Source organism: Solanum stenotomum, unplaced genomic scaffold (genome assembly GCF_019186545.1).
Source record: "Solanum stenotomum isolate F172 unplaced genomic scaffold, ASM1918654v1 scaffold26577, whole genome shotgun sequence".
NCBI lineage: Eukaryota > Viridiplantae > Streptophyta > Magnoliopsida > Solanales > Solanaceae > Solanum > Solanum stenotomum.
The window spans coordinates 24,596-44,389 of record NW_026029083.1 but is presented as its reverse complement, the minus strand read 5'-3'; the positions used below and the strand labels follow the sequence as shown (position 1 = coordinate 44,389).

Genomic DNA, 19,794 nt, shown 5'->3' with positions numbered 1-19,794 from the left:
ATCATTTTGAAAAAACTTATGTGATCGATAATTTCTTAAGGTTGTCCGTTAGAAGATGCTAATTCTAGAAATATGGATGTTAATATTAAAGATGTATGTATCATGTAAAGTAAGTCTCGTTTATTATAAACATGTTAAGTAAAGACTCCACTATTTGAGGTGTTAAGTGAAAGTTGATTGTCAAAATGGTCCGTCATTACTTCTTTGTCCTAATTTATGTACTACAATTCTTTTGAATTTTGATCATGAATTCAAATTTGATTTTTGTTCCAAAGCCTATTTTTTAGTTGAAATATACTTGTTTATTTTTTGATTTCGTGGTTGTTGTTACACTACTAACATAGTTATTTGGCAAAAATCGACTCAAAATCAAATGCACTATCAAATACCAATTGCCTCCCTAAATTAAGACATGACAAGGATAATTTAATTTAAAGATATTTTTAACTATTCGTTTTTATTTTAGTTACCGGGGCAGTAGTCAAAAGACCAACACAAAATAAAAGGCAAAAGCGGCAATGAACCTCACAAATCCTACGCCCAATATATTGTGAAAGTTGGGGAAGCCCATTTCTTCTGATCCAATACTATAGGTCCAACATCTTAATTAATCAAGTCTGCTCTTACAACCGGTTAAATCATTTTCCTTCGCCATTCTTGCGAGCTTCGAGCAAACATCTGTGGAAGTCGAATCGAATAGGAACTGACAGAGAAGAAAAATGTTCCTACGGAGGATAGCAAGGCCATTGATGATGATGGCGAAAGTGAAGGAAACAACAGGTATAGTAGGTTTGGAGGTAGTCCCAAATGCAAGGGAAGTTCTGATAAATCTGTACCGGAAAACCCTAGAAGAGATCAAGGCAGTACCTGAGGACGAAGGATACCGCAAGGCAGTGGAAAGCTTCACCCGCCACCGCCTCAATGTCTGTGTGGAGGAACATGAATCTGAAATGATCGAGAAACGGCTTGGTTGTGGTCAGGTTGAAGAGCTCATTGAAGAAGCCCAAGATGAACTCAAGCTCATTGGTCACATGAACGGTTCGTATAGTTCTACTTTAAATTCTTCCTTTTCACTTCGTATTTTTTCTTTCTAAATTGTATCTGCTTTGTGAATTAATGATCGGATGCAAGGAAAATTGAAGTTTTAAATTTGTCGGAAGGGAAACAATTGCTTTTATAGAATGGTTGGGATACCAATGATATTATATGAGAGTGAATGCTGTCCTCTAAAACCTAATAAGATGAGTGTGATTGAAATGCTGATTAATTTGGACAAAGCTCGGGCAACATTATTCAAGATAAGTAAAATGTAGCTATCGACCCTTCAACTAGTGAAGTAGTGAGTAAATCACCGTGCTAAATGGAGCATTGTGCCGCTTGGTTAAAAGATTACATTCCCGACCAGATTGATCCTTTCTTTTTCAACAATGTATGAATGCATTTCCAAACTGACAATTTCTTGTAAAGGTTCACTCTACTTAAGAACTCATTAAGGATCAGTAGTGGGAGAGAACAAAGAGTCAATCCCTTCTCCCAATAAAGTAACTTTCTCCCTGCGTTTGTTCTCTTTTCTATGAGTATTTGGAAGTTCCTTGGAATTAGTTTTTTACAAAACGATGAGTGTTAGAATATGGTGTGATTCATTAGGTTACTATTTAATATGCATTAGGCAAATGCAGCATATCACACAATTACCTTGAATAAGACAGACTCCATAGTAAGGCAACCTTGCAAAAATATGCAAGTGCTAAGAGATTGTTCTATCATCAATGCTCACTGCCTTTATATCCAATATCATCAACCTCTTCCTTCTTTTGGAAAATCCCCTGTCATAGACATCTACCTTGCTCACACTTCCTGGCAGGCCTTCATTGGATCAATGTTTCCTTGTTTGTCATATTTTCCCTTTCTTTATTCCTTGAGAAAGTTATTGAAACAAACCACTATGATTACACTCCGGAATCTGGAAACCAACCTGATAGATTAGCAGCTTCTTCTGGAAAAATATTGTTGGAATTCAAGTGAGTCTCACATTGTAACTGGATCTGGAAGGCCAGAAATCTAGCCACTTCATCTTCTATAGAGTTAAATTTTCTTGAAATAAGAAATCCTTTGTCCTTCCCTGCAGAGATAGAACTACTTATGTGGTAAACAGATTATATGCTCTCTTTCCTTCAAATTCTGTCTAAAATTTGTGTTTATTTCTTTTTGACATGTTGAAAAGAATAAAAAGAAGGGAAAAAGGTCAAAAATACCCCTCAACTTTGTTTTATTGGTTGATTATGCCCTTACCGTTAAAACGAAGTTATTATTACCCTTGTCGTTACCAAACTTGTCACATGTACCCCTCAATTGGATGGAAAATCCCAAATTAACAAAATTAACCCGATTTATTTAAATTAACCAATTTTAACCCGACTCGACCCATAAAATGATATAACCCATCTATGTTCATCTTCATTTTTAACCTAATTTATCTGTCTCCCTATTTCCTACTTCCTACTGTTCATCTTCATCACTTCCTTGAGCTTCAAATCAAACATTCTTCTTCGCCTTCTTTTCCGTCTTTTCCGCAGCTCACGTCTCGGGCATCATTATGCCATTACAGGCATCTCTTCAATACCTCATTCTCTTCCTTAAAACCTGCCCTAAATCCGATACTTCCAGCAACGTTAAATTTGAAATCTCATTAACTATCGTTGATACTCTCCCTGATGGATCCAACTTTGATTCGTGAGCTGATGTTGTGAAATTTGAACTGATTAACAGTTTAGTAAAGCTGTAGAAATGGGTTTCAGAAATTTTTTGAATCTTGGACTGTGGAATTGTGAATGCACATAAGGTGTTTGATATGTGGAAATAGTTCTGGAACGGTGATACATAGAATTAGAAATAAATCGATTGAAACATCTCATGATTATGGCATAAAAGCTTCTGACTGAATTGCTAGGGCTTTGTAATGGTGCCGGAACAGTGATTACGGCGACGATGGGTTTAATCGTCTGGGAAGTAGGAAGTTTGGGGAAGTTGAGGTTTTAGGCTTACTTGTATTTACTTAATCCCATAAGGTTATGGAAATGTTATTCATGTCTTTAAAAATGTATTTTCCTCCATTATTTTTTGCCTTGATGTTTATATCAAAAAGATGAAGATGAACAAAGCGGGTCATATATTAGATGGATCGGAATCGGGTTAAAATTGGTTAATTTAAGTAAATTGGGTTATTTTTGTTGATTTGGGGTTTTCTATCCAATTGAGGGGTACATGTGACAAGTTTGTAGACAGCAGGGGCAAAAATAACTTCATTTTAACGGTAAGGGTATAGTCAACCAATAAAACAAAGTTGAGGGGTATTTTTGACCCTTTTCCCTAAAAAGAATGGAGAGTGAGGAGAGTTATTGGCTAAAATCATCCCTCAACTATGACTCAAATCTAATGTACATCCTTATATTATCTAAGTGAGCAAAAAACATCCTTATACTATCCAAAAGATAACAAGAATCTATGTTACCTTTCTCAAAAAAAAAAAACAACAACAATCATCCTTCAATTTATTTTTGTTAAGAAACTAATTGAACCAATAAAATAAAATCAATTTGGTCATGTCTTGGCCACGACGAGAATATCAAAGTTGCCTAAAAAGAATAAGGATACGGATCGGAAATGAATCTTCCATTCTCGGAATTTAAATTTTGTGTGTTGTTAGTTTATATGTTTTTTGCATCATCAGGTAAATTGACTTGCAACAATACATAAGTTTTGAAATATTTATACAGTAGGTTTTGATGGTTAGAAAGATTATGTAAAAAAAAATCATTTTAAAAGTATTACGTCCAACTATTTAGGGATTTTCTTTAATAAAATATTTAGGGCGTATGTACTATATATACAATGCAATTCGCATTTTATACAATGTACAGAAATGCTGAAAATTTAGTGAAATTACGTAAGCGTTTAGTTATGAAAATAAAAAAATAATTACTGTATTCGAAAATTTTGAAATTGGAGTAGTATTTGGCCATACTTTTACAAAGAANNTTTTTTGCATCATCAGGTAAATTGACTTGCAACAATACATAAGTTTTGAAATATTTATACAGTAGGTTTTGATGGTTAGAAAGATTATGTAAAAAAAAATCATTTTAAAAGTATTACGTCCAACTATTTAGGGATTTTCTTTAATAAAATATTTAGGGCGTATGTACTATATATACAATGCAATTCGCATTTTATACAATGTACAGAAATGCTGGAAATTTAGTGAAATTACGTAGGCGTTTAGTTAAGAAAATAAAAAAATAATTATTGTATTTGAAAATTTTGAAATTGGAGTAGTATTTGGCCATATTTTTACAAAGAATATTTAGAATTTGAATATATTGTCTAAATATGATTTAAACCCTCAATTTCTAAAAATTAAAAAAAAAATCACTTAACTTGACTAGCTTAACCATGTGTACATAATTCATTCAACTTGACACATTTTTTGTTGGTGGTGTGAGTTTCTTTAAAAAATAGACAGAAGGATGAATCTTGCAACTTTTTGGATAGTTCAAGGATGTTTTTTGTTCACTTATATAACACAAGGATGTACTTTAAGTTTAGGTCATACTTCAGGGATGATTTGGATGTGGTGGTCAACTATTGAAGGGAGTTTTACTTTTTATGTGAATTAAAATTTTTATTAAATACTTTTATTAATAATAATAGCACCAAGTAGGTGCCCTAAAAGCTTTGCAGAATAAGTTGGATACAGTCTCTTTTGAATATGCCAAAAGTCTAGCAAATCCAACATAGCATCAAAACCATATACATTTCTCATGTACCACCAAAATTTCAAAAACTGCAAGCTTCTGTATCTGAAACAGAAAGCTGTTGTTGCACTTCCTTCAAGCGTCTTCATTTTTCTCCTGCCACACTGTCCAACAATTACACATAGGAACTGTCTTATACAAGGTTTTTATCTGCTATGTGATCCTTTGTCCCTCTCAACTGAGTAGAAACTTCTTCAGGGGTTCCACATTATACTGTTGTACCCAAAAAGTTTAAGTTACACCGTACCCGTCAAATTTGAGTTCAATGCAAAAACAATTATTTTGGTTCTCTTAGATATTTTCAAACATATAACACCTATTGCCAGTTCGAAATTTCGAATATACATCTACTGCATAAGGTGAATCCTCTCTTCTGCAGACTGTCTTGAGTTAAGCAATTTTGTTCATGGTTATCCAACCTAAGCAAGCCTCCTTAGGGGGTGCTTTTGTGTTCCAGGTTCTTTCTTTATCCATGCATTATTAGGCCCTTTCAGCAGGAACTCGCTGTGAATCTGTCCTCTTGCCTTGCCCCCAAACACAAAGTATCTAAGTCTGAAGACAATTATCTTAGCCCACCTGTTTACTCAAATTTTGTATCAACCTTCCCAGTTCCCACCTTTTTGTCTTGAAAGTTTCTTCTATGTTTTATGCTTTATCCATTCCATTTCTGCATTCTGCAAATGTGGCTCCATTATTTAAAACAAGACTACATATCAGGAAACAACTTCGTCCATGTTGACTGTTCCATTCATGTCCTGCCATACTCCTGCCTTTTGCTATTTCCTACTTTCAGTTTTACCTAGTTATGGTTCGCCCAGATAATTAAAAGATAATAACTGATTTGTTTTCATGGTGCCACTCCATAGGATGTTATTATTGGTCAAGTTTTGGGGTGGACATCGGTCGCTTCGGTTCGTTTTGATAACATTTGGTTTGTTTTTTGAATGTTCGGTTCAGTTTAATTGGTTTTAGGCCTGTCGAATCAAGCATTTTCTTGACCATAAATGGGTCTTAGAATTTAAAAATTGGAAAATGAAGCAGCGACTAGGAGTATCGGCAACTGGTAAGGTAGTGTCTTTGGTCATTGGTAGCAGAGGCACAAAGCACTGAGCGTGTTTTTCTTGAATACCCAAATGCCCACACCTTGAATCTTTTTCCACTTTCTTTAAGGACGAATAGAGGCTTTCAAAAGAATTTGAGAAATGCTAAAGAAGAAACTGAGTACATTCTCTAAGGGTAAATAACAAAAGAACCTGAAATACTCTCAAAATAGCAGATGATGAACTCTCGTCCTATGGAATCTTTCTTTTACTTCACCTTCTTCAATGCCGCATCTCTGATTTTGTTCATGATTAGCACTATGGAATGGACCCTGGGAATATTATGGATTTGGGTTTCGGTGTGGGCATTTGGTTTTGGGCTGAAAGTTGGAAGCACCAAAGGATGGTTTTGAAATATAAAAAAACTGAAAACCAAATGCATGAAAACGAAATTATGAAAAACATATACTGTGAACTGGCCGAATGCACCTAAAACCCGGAATTTTTTATTGGTTTTTCGGTTTTATGCCTGCCTCTATTTAGTGCACAATTGGCTCTACATGCCTTGCTTTGTTCAGATTATATTTTCCACTGCTCTTCCTCACTTTGAAACCTCCTTAGCTATTTGAAAAGTAAATTTTTCTTTTGTGCCCCCAATGTCTTCACCGTAGTTTCCCGTTCCCTTTAGATTTAATTACTGATGACCATTTCACCAGATGCATCTTGTGTCTTTGAAAAATGATTTAAACAATTTCCTTTCATTTTTGTCTAGCTGCTTGCTTCTCCACGCTAGATGGTTGGTATAATAGTGACATTTAAGTATACAAATAATCCATCCAACACACAATTTATTCTTCCTACGTATAAGTAGTGTTTTTAGGGAAGATAGTTTTGGTCCAAACTTGCAGTAAAACTATGCCGTACTCACACTGCTTTCCAGAAAGGTAATTTTCATCAAACTCATCATTAACACAACACCATTCTTTACAGATCTTGAATAGTATCTCTAACCTCATTGGAACTACTTTTAGCCAAATTAAAATGCAGGCCAGAGACTGCTTCAAATATGAACTGCACCACTCCAAGATACTTTCTTTTACATTCATCTGTCCGCTTAGAGTGAGAGCATCACCTGCATATACACTGGGAAATCTCTATTATATTTACATACACTACCAATTTGGAAGCTTTTCTCAATTCCACATACATTTCATTCTGCTTAGAACTTTAATCACCAATGAAAACCAAAAGTGTGATAGGTGATCACTTCGTTTCAGTCGTCTCTGTAAAGGGAAGAAACATTATGGGGATCTGTTTATGAGGTTGGAAGACCGATGGTAGATATACAAACTTTTATCCATATCTTCCCACAGCCCATTCAATGCATAGTCTTTATTAGGAAATACCGATTTACATAGTCATAGGCTTTCTACAAGTCCAAATTGTACGACAACTCCCCTCCTTTTTTCTCATCTTTGCGTTTAACGTCTCATGTGTGACAACTGACAAGTAAAGCATATAGTATTTGTCTTCCTTGGCTGAGTGCATTTTGAGTACCTATGATTATTTTCTGTATCACCATTTTCCTTTCATCGAAGATCTTTGCCATGACCCATCATTTTATATGATCTGCCAAATAGACTTATTGGTCTGAACTCTCCTAGTTCTGTTGCTCCTTGAAAATTAAGACAATCGAGGAAGCATTTGGGCGTTTAATATAAGATTCTGACTGGGTAATTGGGAGTGACTTGATATAAGATTCTGACAGCAAAATTTGACTAACTTTATCAATTCCTTGAGTTGAAGTTCTTTTGTCAATTGGAGCTGCTAAAGATATTTGTTATTATACTTCCCTTTAAACCTTTGAATCACTAACATTGTAATGAAGAGGGGTATGGATTATGGAAGTTTAATTTTAAAAAGTTATTTTGTTATGCAGAGTGGAAACCTTGGGGTATTCCTGATGATTATGAATGTGAAGTCATTGAAAATGATGCTCCAGTACCAAAACACATTCCACTGCACCGTCCTGGTCCTCTCCCTGAGGAATTCTATAATACAATGGAGGCGATTACTTCTGGCAAATTGGATGCTGGTTCAAAGAAGGATGAACCAGCAATTTCATCGGGCGACTCACAGTCAAAGTAGGGTCTGGCTTCCAGAAGCTCATTTTGGTTATTGATCAATACATGCAAAGTTTTAAAACTGAACATGTGCTACTCTACCATCCCTGTTTTCTTTGTGGATCTTCTATACCTGTTTACTGGAGCTGGTGGACACAAATGCTTGAATCATTGGTTAATAAAACAGAAGTTCCTTTTTTTTTGGGTGGAAGCTAGCAGACAGTTGCTATTTTCTTTTGTTTGTAAAAGCATCAACATGGTGTATTTGTTATGAGGGAAGTCATTTTCCATGAATAATATATCTTCTAAACAAAATGTTTTCTGGTGTGGTGTTTGGTTGATGAGAGAAAATACTTTATGAAAAAATGTATTTTATAGATAATGATGATATAAAATTCTACAACTCCTAAGAGAATGGATGAATGATCAATAAGTCTCTGCCCTCATTTTAGGAAGAGTTTCTGAAAGCCACTTCCCGTTTTCTTTTTACGAGCTTCCACTTTCTTTTACACCCCTGTAGCTTCTTTTCTCCACTGCTTTTGTTTGTTCTTAATCAAAATGGCATTCCTTTTCCTGTTGGGTCGAGAACAATTCTCACCTATAATTTGCTCACGATGAAGGTGATATAATATTATGGGTTGCATTTATTCACCTAAACACGATATGTATTACTCTATTTTATATGTATCTCAACTTATTATGAAATTGGTGTAGTTAGGGATGACAATGGGCGGTACAGTTTGAGTTTAATTCGTAAAGTTTTTAATCTTCCCTTCTTTGCATAACAATTTTTTTTCATTTTCAACCCGCCCAACTCCACCCTGCATAGAGCCGCCCTGCATGAACCTTGTCCCGCATAATTTTTTTAGTATTTTCTTTTTCTAGTTAAGTTGATACTAAAAATATAATCATTTTTTCATTAAATTGCATTAATTTAATAGGATAGTGACTTAAAAATTTATTTCTTAGAGGTTAATTGTGAAACATGTAAGAAATTGTATTATTTTTTATTGAACCCTTTTCATTTACTATCTTGAATATTTTAGTAGCTTTAAAGAAATTATCTTAATAAATAATGGTTTATCACTCTTATAATATGTAAAAAGTTAAAATTAAGTTTGAACCAACATAAAAGGAATAATTGTATGGAATGGCAAACTTATAATCTAAAATAAATAGAGTAGCTACTGTTTGATTTAATTGCGCCCCGTAGCAAACGTTTGCCAGTCGCCTCTCTCCCTCCAAATTCTCGCTCGCCACTCTCCCTTTCTCGCTCGCTCCCTCTGTGCTCGCCTCTCTCGCTTTATACAACAAAATTGTATAAATTGCGTTTCTGTTTGTATAAAGCAAGAGAAAATTGTATATACACATGCAAATACATATATATTCGTCCTATACACTTATAATTATACAATAAAAATATTTCTCTTCCCAATTCTCTTTTGCCTTTCTCTCTTTCTCGTTTTATACAAACACAGATTATACAATGTAATGTAAAATTTATGTTTGTATAATGTATAATTTATGTTTGTATAAAGCGAAAGAAAATTGTATATACACATGCAAATACATATATATTCGTCTTATACACTTATAATTATACAATACAAATATTTCCCTGCCCAATTCTCTTTTGCCTCTCTCTTTTTCTCGTTTTATACAAACACAAATTATACAAATATAATGTATAATACAAATTATACAAATATAATGTATAATTTATGTTTGTATAAAGTGAAAGAGAGAGCGATTTTTGATATACAAATATTTTTGTCAACGATTTATACAAACGAGAGGCTAACAACAATTTATACAAATGGTCTGCCAGTGAAATTATACAAATCTGAAGAGGAGCCAATGAATTATACAATTGCTTCTTTTTGTATATATGTATAGCGAAATAGACATAGCTTTCAATTGTATATGATAGCGAATTATACATATATATGTTTGCTATGGAGCGCAATTATGCAAAGTTTGCTATGGCATACAAATATGATTTTTTTGTTTGCTATATGTGAAAGTTACTCAACATAAAATCACATATACTCACAACCCGTTCCATCCCACATTAGTTTTAAGAAAACCCACTTCGATCTGCATGCATCCCGCGCCGCTCAACCTTAAACCCGCCCCGCCCCGCATCCGTCCTGCCCAATTGTCATCCCTAAGTGTAGTTTAATCAACGTTTTTCTTGCTTTAAATTTTAAGTTAGTAATTCTATTATCATAAACGGATACCTATAAAGCAAAATTTATTTTCATTGTCTGTGGATTATGAGTTAAACTTTTTACTTGGATCATGGATGAGGAAGATAAGGCGTCGATAGAAGAGGTCTTTATTAAGTGAAGATTACAAGCTTACTTCCACAAACTATTGAATGAAAGAAGGGGACATAAATATTATGCTAGGTAATTTGGAGCACTTTGGAAGATATTGGGATTTTGAGTATTGTAGGTGTATTAAGGTTGAAGAGGTTAAACGTGCTATTAGTAGGACGTTTAGGGAAGAGTGACCAGACTAGATGAGAACAAACAAGATATGAGTATTTGGAGTATGAATTCAATGATGCAATGCATGAAGTAGACGTGTAAGTGAGACTTGACATACAAGTCATCCCCTAGAAAGATAGTTTCAAGTATCTTGGGTCTGTAATCCAGAAAAGTGAGGACATCGATGATAATATCAAACATCATATTAGTGCAGCGTGAATGAAGTGATGCAAGCCTCCAGAGTCTTGTATGATGAAAATGTATCACCAAAATTTAAAGGTACGTTCTGCAAAGTGGTGGTTAGATCGAATTTGTTGTATGAGGTGGAATGCTAGCTAGTCAAAATTCCATATTCAGAAAATGCATGTTGAAGAAATGAGGATGCTGAGGTGGATGTGTGAGTGTACTAGATGCAATAAGATTATGAATTATGAAGATATCTTAGATAAAGTGAAAGTGACCTCTACTGTGGACAAGATGAGAAAAGCGAGATTGAAATGATTTAGACATGTGAAGAGCAAATGTGCATGCATCCTAGTGAAGAGGTGCGAGTGTTGGATATAATAGGTATAAGTAGAGAACACGTATTAGGGTAGAATGTTAGTAGGTACTAGAGTACGTGTTGTCTTGCTTTTCAAGGGTTTAAGTTTGTAGATGTTTGTCGTTGTACAAGTCGTATTCTTGTAATCCTTTCTTTAGATATCACAATTTGTTATGTATTGTGTTTCACTTATCACAATCTTTTGTAGTTGTTATTGTTTTTGTTTTTTTTTATAGGTTTTTTCACTGTTTCTCTTAATAGTTTTTTGTAGTTTCTTCATTGTTATCTTCTTTTTAATTCTTGAATTTGTTGTACTTGAATCAAAAATCTCTAAAAATAATCTTTCTATATTTACGGAATAGTGATAATGTGTACATTTATAGTTCACTAGTATCTATTATCTACCTTTTTAAATTCATACTTGTGAAATTTCATTGATATATTATTGTTGGTATTGTTGTAAGATGTGTTTTTATAGAAGAAACAATAATATTGATAAAAGAGCTTTTTTATTGAAGTCAAAAGAGCAAAACCTAGAAGGATCAATGAAGTACTCCCTCCGTCCCTTTTTAGTTGTCCACTTTAGAAATGACACACAGATTAAGGCAACAATGATTAGCACAGTAAAGTTACAATTTTACCCTTATGACAATTTTTCACTTCAAAATTACAACCACTTATTTGAATTCAAGTGAAATAAATTGGAGGGAAACAACATACACTTTTACAATTTTCAAGAAGTGTAAATAAGGGTATAATAGGAAAAAATTTGTTGTCCTTTCTTGATTTGTCAAAATGGACAACTAAATAGGGACAACTAAAAAAGGAAATATGGACAAGTAAATAGGGACGGAGGGAGTATCAGAAATTGATTGCTTTTATATTTTTAAAAAAATCTAAAAGAGGAAAATAACAAGGTGGGGGACCTTTGATAGAAAGCTGTCAATATTGACAGACAGTAGTACTCCAGGAAGACTTTGAAAAGTAAACAAGAAAGGGAACTGCCGACGTTCTTTTGAAAAGATTATTATATGAAGGAACCTTTTAATATATATTATAATTCAACCATTTATGTGAACATATAAAAGTAGTTATGAAGCTAAAGTATTCATCACTCATCTGCCAAGTGAGCAGAGTAGAAATTTTGTATAGTAAAAATAATAGGTTTTTTAATATACTGTTAATTATTTATTTATTAGATCTTCAATAAATTTTTGTTGACATAATATATAATTGTGTCCTTTAATTTATTTTTTGCTGACATTTATATTCTCAAATTTTGAGTGTATACAAGTAAAACTTAAACTTGTATAAAATAAACGAATAGACATATATGTCCTTCATGTCCTACATACTGTCTTACATGTATTATGATGCGTAGGATGTATGTGTCTACTTATTTAATTTTAATTTATACAAATTTAAATGCTTATTTATGCACATCAAAATTGAAAGGCATAATAAATTCGAATTAAAAGATACAGTTATATATTATGTCATTTTTAATTGTGAAAGAAAGATACTCCATGTATTCTTAATTACTTGTCCACTTTTTAATTGACACACCTATTAAGAAAACAATAATTGACATAGTGAATTTAACATTTTACTCTTATTAAATATGAAGTGAATGAATTAAAAATTTAAGATTTTCAAAAAATTTTACCTTTTTCAAAATTAATTAACTAAGGATACAATAGGTAAAAATATAATTGTTAACAAATAAAAAGAGATAAATAAAAAAGTAAAAATTGAGCAAGCAATTAAGCACTTACTCATAAGTCATAAGTTGGTGTATAGCATAATTTTCAACTAATCCTAATTCTAGCTAGCACGTTGGAATTGGAGCAACAATTGATGGCTTAATGTGGTGTTAGTTAGGAATCTATTTTTATTTTTTTTGGGTCAGTGTGAATCAATTAGCTTTAGTGTTTGCTACAATTGGTACGTGTGAACGTAGCTTAATTGATTGAGATTAGGTGCTAGATGTCATCATTACAAGAAACAAAATACAAACCCTATTATATCATTTGTGAATTTATTCTCGAATTCATAACATAATTCTAATTGAATCTTCTGTTTCACCCTATTATCTTTTTAATTTCAAAATTAAGTTCAATTAAATCTATATCCAAACAATTTTTTTTAAAAAAAATTACATCCACTAGGAGAAAGAATTACGAATCAAATTCACACCAACAAAATAAAAGTAAAAGTAATCAACCAATTAACCTATTAAGATCTCGAGAACACTTTAATAAGTAGTCTCTCTTTTCATTTGAGGTTGTTTGGTTGAGTACATAAAAAATAATGTTAAAAATGATATATTAGTAATGCTGATCATATTTCTTATACTGTATTTAGTTATGTGAAATAAAAATAACATGCATTACATAACTTCTAATGGAAATTACTTCTTTACAAAAATATTCTTTACAAATATAATGACAAGAATATGAAAAAAGGTTTTAATGAACAACTGTATCTTTAACCATGCTAATGCATGTATTAAAACTTTTTATATTACTAATACCATAGATTTTTATGTATTAGTTATACATAAATTTAAAAGGTAAAACAAACAAAATATGAGAAAAGACATAAAGTTACATCGAAGTTGTCCCAAATTTTCAAAAAGACACCTAAACTATGCAAGCGTCCTATTACCCCCCATAACAATTCTGAACTGATATTATTACATTATTTTTTGTCCACCGACATGGAAAGTGTATGCACTCTCTTAAAGAGCGTGAACAAATTAAAAAAAACGAATATAATTTTATTTTTATAAGTACATTGCTATAAAATATATTTTCTTGTTTTTCTTACTACTTTAACTTTTTTTTCTTATTATTTTTTGCTTTTTCTTTCTTCCTTCTCCTTCAAAAATTCATTGTCATCTTCATTGTAGCTTCTCACTTTCAATGTCACTCTTTACCGCAACTCCGCCTCCCCTTTTTACTACTATTAGTTTAACTCTCTTCAATTTTAAAATTATATCTAAATATTTTATTACATTTCGAACAATTGATAAACCCATTAGATTTCAAGATGATTAGTAGGTATTATTTAGTTTTTTTATCCAAATTTCAATTAAACTTTTTAAATTTTCGGAGAATTCTGATTCTTTTAAAGTTATCATTTCTAGTTTTGAAGTTATATGAAAATGAGATAAATAATTGATGATACCTTCAAAATTTTGATTTTTCTTAGAAAAATAATTAATTTTGTTATCAATAACTCAACAAAGTCTAGAAAATAGTATAATTTTGGAAAGAAATGAATTTGACCAAAGAAGAAGAAGAAAAAAGAAAGAAAATAGAGGAGCTCAACTTGACGTGGGTGAGATGAGGTGAGGGTAGGAGGTGAAGAAGAAAGAAAGAAAGAAAGAAAATGAAGGGAGGGATAACTTGAAAGTAGGTGTGAAAGATGAAGTAGAATATAAAATGAAATTAAAATAAATCAAAAAGTAAGAGAGAGAAATAAAGAAAAACTTAAAATGGAAAAAAAAATTATATTTCAAATTAAATTAACACGTGTCACACAATGATTGATGTGTGATAACATTTGCCATTTAAAATTTGGAATTGATCGAAAAATGATGTAATAATATATATTTGGAATTGTTTAGGGGGTAATAGGACGCCCACATAGTTAAAATGTCTTTTTTGAAAATTCGGACAACTTCAGGTGTCACTTTATGTCTTTTCTCATAAAATATTAATAATACACAAAACTAATGCTTCCTCTATCCCAATTTAGGTGACACTTTTCATTTTTTGAGAGTCAGATAGTTTAAGTTTGATCGGAAATTTGCACATGAAATTTTCAGTTCTTTTGCAATGAAATTTATATATTTTTAGACTACGTAAAAAATATTATAAGTCACAATAATTGATATTCAAAATATTTAAAAGATTTATGAAAAACTTACTATTAAATATAAACTTGTTTAAATCTCGAAATTCAAAAAGTGTCATATAAAATATGAAAGAGGAAGTACATACGTAATTTTTTCTAAGGGAAAATTATATGAAATAACAAACTATTAATTCAAATTAAATGCTATAGCCATAATTTATTTTAATTATAATTCGCAACAAACATCCCTTTTTTTGCCATCTGATTCGGTATACAATTAGCCATTTTATATATTTTGATATAAAATGCGTTTGTGTTTGTATAAAGCGAGAGAAAAATTTATATACAAATACATACAAATACATATATTTTCGTCCTATACACTTATAATTATACAAATATAGATCTAATTATACAAATTACAATATATAAATGAATTTATACAAAACTGAACAATTTGTATAAAATTAAATATTTCTAATGAATTAGACAAATCAAAAGTTTCATAGCAAACATACAATTTGCTATGAAACTTAATTATGCAAACTACAATTATAATATAAAAATATAATTTTTATGTTTGTTATTTGCAAATGTTTCTCTCTTTTTAATGCACTTTCCTAAAAATTTCACTATTTGACTCATAGTTGAACCGATTCAATAATAGCTCAATAGACACGACTCAGTCAAATACTGTGAAGTTGTAGTTTTTAATTACAAGTAAACGAAGACTTGAGCTGTGTACACTGTACAGTCTTTAAATATTCCAATAATCATCTTTTAAAATCCCCTCCAATTCCATTCATTAATCATCCATTCCGTTCATCCCTTTTCCCTCTCTTGTCCTAGAAACTTCTTCTCATCTCAATTCTCATCCATGGCGTCCGATCTCGTAACTAAAGCTAAAGAAGCATTCATCGACGACCACTTTGAGCTCGCCGTTGACCTCTACTCTCAAGCCATTGCTATTACTCCTAATAATGCCGAGCTTTTTGCTGACCGTGCTCAGGCCAATATCAAACTCCGTAACTTCACGGGTAACTTTTTTGTTAATATGATCCCTTTGCATTCTCTTTATGTAGGTAACAAGAACAAACATAGGTATACTCTGTTTTTTTTTTTGGTTGCGTAAACAAATGGATCTCTATGGCATGCATTTGTTCGAAGTATTTTGGTGATTGTGATTAATTTTGAGCAGAAGCTGTTGCTGATACAAACAAGGCGATTGAGTTAGATCCGTCAATGGCAAAAGCATGTATGCGCAAGGGGTGAGTATATCAATCATTTCTATTGGTATGCTTCTGTGTGATAATGACATAATCTTGTTTAGAGTTCTCCACTGGATTTAGTTTTCTATAGCTTTATTGTTTGGTGCAGGGTAGTGTTATTTTAAAAATAACTTCACGTGTTAATAGACTTAAATTGTGATTGGGATATGATTGGAGTGAGATTTTAAAGGCATCTAGTTTTATAGAATCCCTAAATTATTTAACCAGTGGCAGAAGGAAATGTGCCTGAGTAGAGTGAATGGATTTCTATGATTATGGATCCTAATTAATGTGGTGTTGAGGTATGATGATGGTTGTTAGTATTGTTAAATTTCACATGTTATGGTCTTATTTTCTTGAGCTGATAATGTTCAATTAGTCAAGTGCTAACTTCAAACCCGGCTGACGTCGGATTTCTAGGCCATTGTAATTCCTGGTCATATAATCATATTTGTCATTCCATGATCTGTTAGTTTGTTGCATGTATAATGGCCTTCATTCTTCAATTTGGGTGCTGTTGCCTCAATTTTTACCCACAGCCAACCTTGATGAGTTCTCTTTTTTCCGTTTATTGTTGCAGTTATGATCATTGCTTTGACTGTTCTAATTTTCAGTAATTAAGTAGGAAAAGGCAGATATATCTTGTTGTGACAGCATCAAGATATCGTTGTTGGTGTTTCTTTCATTATATATCTTTTATGATGTTGTTGAATTGATTTTCCGGTTCACACTTACAGTTTGGCCAGTATGAAGCTTAAAGAGTACCAAACTGCAAAGGCAACTCTGGAAACTGGTGCTTCTTTAGCACCAGGAGAATCAAGATTCACTAGGTTAATCAAAGAATGTGATGAACACATTGCAAGTAAGGTTTTGCCTTTTGAGTTGAAATCCCGACAATTTGCACCAACACTGTCAATTCAAGAATTAATGCATATCGTATCTTCTTCAAGGACAAGATTTCTGCTTACTGTTTGATATACTGAAGCAGTTCTTGTCTGTAACTTATCTCGCAACTATATGAGACTTATTATGAATAATTGGTGATGTTTGCTGACTATATTCAGAGGAAGCTGAAAAATTGCCTAAGCATGCAACAGTTGAGACCACAGAAAGTGTTGTCCCTCCCACTGAATCAAAGTCATTAGATAATGTTGCTGCTGTTCCAAAAGAGACTCAACTGGCTTTCAACTTATCATATGAAGGAACACCTGCTGTCAAACCGAAGTACAGGTTATGTCAAACCCTTCACCTTGTTAGGAGATTCAGCATTAGTTATCCCAAATATTAATCTAGAAGATATTTTTTGCTTTTTTAATATAAGAAGATGTGGTATTCTGCATAATTCTGGTTGAGTCCCCAAGAGTGTATGGAGGTCTAATATAAATTAACTGCAGGCATGAATTCTATCAGAAACCGGAGGAGGCGGTGGTAACTATATTTGCCAAGGGCATACCTGCCGAGAATGTTTCAGTTGACTTTGGCGAACAAATAGTATGTTTTATCATTTATCTCTTTGAGATATCTTTTATTCTATAATCGACTGATGGATCATATTCTGCTTTTCCGTTGGTTTCTTTCAGCTTAGTGTTAGCATTGATATACCTGGCGAAGCTGCATACTCTTTCCAGCCTAGGTTGTTCGGTAAGGTGAGATTGAACTTAAAAAGATACATCTGATATTTTCAGTACAAATGATGTCTCTAAGTAAATGATAAGATTGGTAATGTTGGTTGTTGCCTAGATTTTACACAAGTAGCTCAGGTTATGTATATTGTGATGGTTTTCTTTTTTTATAGTGTCTGAAGCATCGGCAGTTTATGACGCATAACCTGTGATCTGTTGGTCCTTTTCCGATATGCAGATAATACCTCAAAAATGCAAATATGAAGTTATGTCTACAAAAATTGAGATTCGACTTGCTAAAGCTGAATCTATACACTGGACATGCCTCAAGTATACTGGGGAAACTGCTGTAGTACAGAGGCCAAGTGTGTCATCAGGTACCCTTTCACATACTTCTAAACAAATTATTTCTGGCTTGCAGACAGGCTGCTACCCCCTTCCCTTTGCTCTGTGTTCATTAGCTTCATTCATTTTAGTACATCAAGTTCTTCTCTACAATTAAGGACAAGTTACCAATGACTTCCTATAGGCTATACATGTTGTGTTGTTTGACATCTTCTGATGCTAAGCTTACTTTCTGTTTCTGCATTTGACAGACAGCCATAAGCTTAGCTACCCTTCCTCTAATATGAGATGCAAGGATTGGGATAAACTAGAGGCTCAAGTGAAAAAAGAGGTATTGATAGTTTTGGCTGGTCTCTGTTATAAATCCTTGATTGATTGCCCTCACTGTTTAGTTTTTAGTCATTTGCCGGTGGTCTGTATTCCAGGAAAAAGACGAAAAATTGGAGGGAGATGCAGCACTGAACAAGTTTTTCCGAGATATTTACAAAGATGGCGATGATGATGCAAGAAGAGCCATGATGAAATCATTTGTAAGTGCATTGCTCGTTGAATACATAATGTTAGATTTGTCATTATTCTAGAAAAGGGATCTGGGAGGGACGGGGGATTTTTATGGGGACATTTGACTCGAAAAGAATGAATTAACCGAAACAAAAAGCTTTCTTGACATAGATAGGAATCTCTGACTTTTAATTCCCGTTTCTCCCTTTTACCGACTCACAATAAAGGGCTGCTTCAGTTCTTGCTTGCCTTTATCGCACAAGTTGAGCAAGTAAAATTTGTTTTTAATCTGTGTTCTGCCTCACAGGTGGAATCTAATGGGACTGTTCTGTCCACAAACTGGAACGAGGTTGGTACAAAGAAGGTGGAAGGAAGCCCTCCAGATGGCATGGAGCTGAAGCAATGGGAACACTAGGAAATCCAGTGACTATTTTCTTATTTTCCGTTTTGCTCTTCATTCTTGGTACTGGGTTGTCGTAGAATTTGTCCATAATTTCTAGTGTAAGATGGGCTAATAGAAATTTTGATCTATGGGATATGGCAATTTCCTTGTGAACTTCCCAGTTCGCCACATTAAGGTTCTTGCGTTCTCCCTGTTTCTGTGTTAGCGTGTATTGCCGTAAAAACTCAATAATGAAATAAATTTTTTTGTCATTGAGGGAGCAAAACAAGGAAGTGAAATATAATTTTATGTCATGAGGTAAAAGCATTGCATGCTCAAAAGATCATTTAAATGAAATTTCATCTCATTTGATATTCTAACTCCTCTATGAGCTGTACATTTAAAGCGTGGTCAGTGTAATATGGAATTTCGACATACTATTATCTTTTGCTTAGTCACTCGTTGTCCCTTTGTCTTATTGCATCATTTGCAGTTGGACATTAGTTAGTGAGGTGATATTGTAATTTTGGTAGAACTATAATTCTTCTGTCTGCATGTGATAATATAATAATAATAATAATGGAGTAGCATCATCATAAGATGTTTCCTTCACCAAGAATCCTTTCCTCTGTATAAAACAACTTTGTGCATTAAAATTAACATAACATATAGGGTACTCTGATATAAGTGCATTAATATTAGCCTTGATAAAAAAAAAAGGAGTCCTGAGAGCTTATTCAAGAAACTCCAAAATATTTGCTCCAGTGATCTTTACTTTCACCAAAATTTGGCAGGAATAAGTGAA

At 32.9% G+C, this 19,794-nt stretch overlaps 2 protein-coding genes across 2 annotated transcripts; both read left to right on the top strand.

Moving 5' to 3' along the window:
• Positions 1-598: 598 nt before the first annotated feature.
• On the top strand, positions 599-8,394 carry LOC125851509 (probable NADH dehydrogenase [ubiquinone] 1 alpha subcomplex subunit 5, mitochondrial). The gene is made up of 2 exons (XM_049531289.1): positions 599-1,038; positions 7,794-8,394. The coding sequence occupies exons 1-2, from the start codon at positions 720-722 to the stop codon at positions 8,000-8,002; spliced, it is 528 nt and encodes a 175-aa protein (XP_049387246.1). The 5' UTR covers positions 599-719; the 3' UTR covers positions 8,003-8,394.
• A 7,254-nt stretch (positions 8,395-15,648) lies between these two features.
• Positions 15,649-19,184, top strand: LOC125851511 (protein SGT1 homolog A-like). Its single transcript, XM_049531291.1, has 10 exons — positions 15,649-15,908; positions 16,070-16,139; positions 16,877-17,001; positions 17,204-17,369; positions 17,534-17,630; positions 17,720-17,785; positions 18,000-18,138; positions 18,358-18,437; positions 18,532-18,636; positions 18,915-19,184. Exons 1-10 carry the CDS (start codon positions 15,749-15,751, stop codon positions 19,020-19,022), a joined length of 1,116 nt encoding a protein of 371 aa, XP_049387248.1. The 5' UTR covers positions 15,649-15,748; the 3' UTR covers positions 19,023-19,184.
• The last annotated feature ends 610 nt before the right edge of the window (positions 19,185-19,794 follow it).

What these genes read in the sequence shown, in the direction of transcription:
- LOC125851509 (XM_049531289.1), top strand. Translation starts at nt 720, where the DNA reads ATGTTCCTACGGAGGATAGCAAGGCCATTGATGATGATGGCGAAAGTG. An exon ending in GCTCATTGGTCACATGAACG is followed by an intron (nt 1,039 to 7,793) that starts GTTCGTATAGTT and finishes TTTGTTATGCAG; the next exon opens with AGTGGAAACCTTGGGGTATT.
- LOC125851511 (XM_049531291.1), top strand. Translation starts at nt 15,749, where the DNA reads ATGGCGTCCGATCTCGTAACTAAAGCTAAAGAAGCATTCATCGACGAC. An exon ending in CAAACTCCGTAACTTCACGG is followed by an intron (nt 15,909 to 16,069) that starts GTAACTTTTTTG and finishes AATTTTGAGCAG; the next exon opens with AAGCTGTTGCTGATACAAAC. An exon ending in TTGACTTTGGCGAACAAATA is followed by an intron (nt 17,631 to 17,719) that starts GTATGTTTTATC and finishes GGTTTCTTTCAG; the next exon opens with CTTAGTGTTAGCATTGATAT.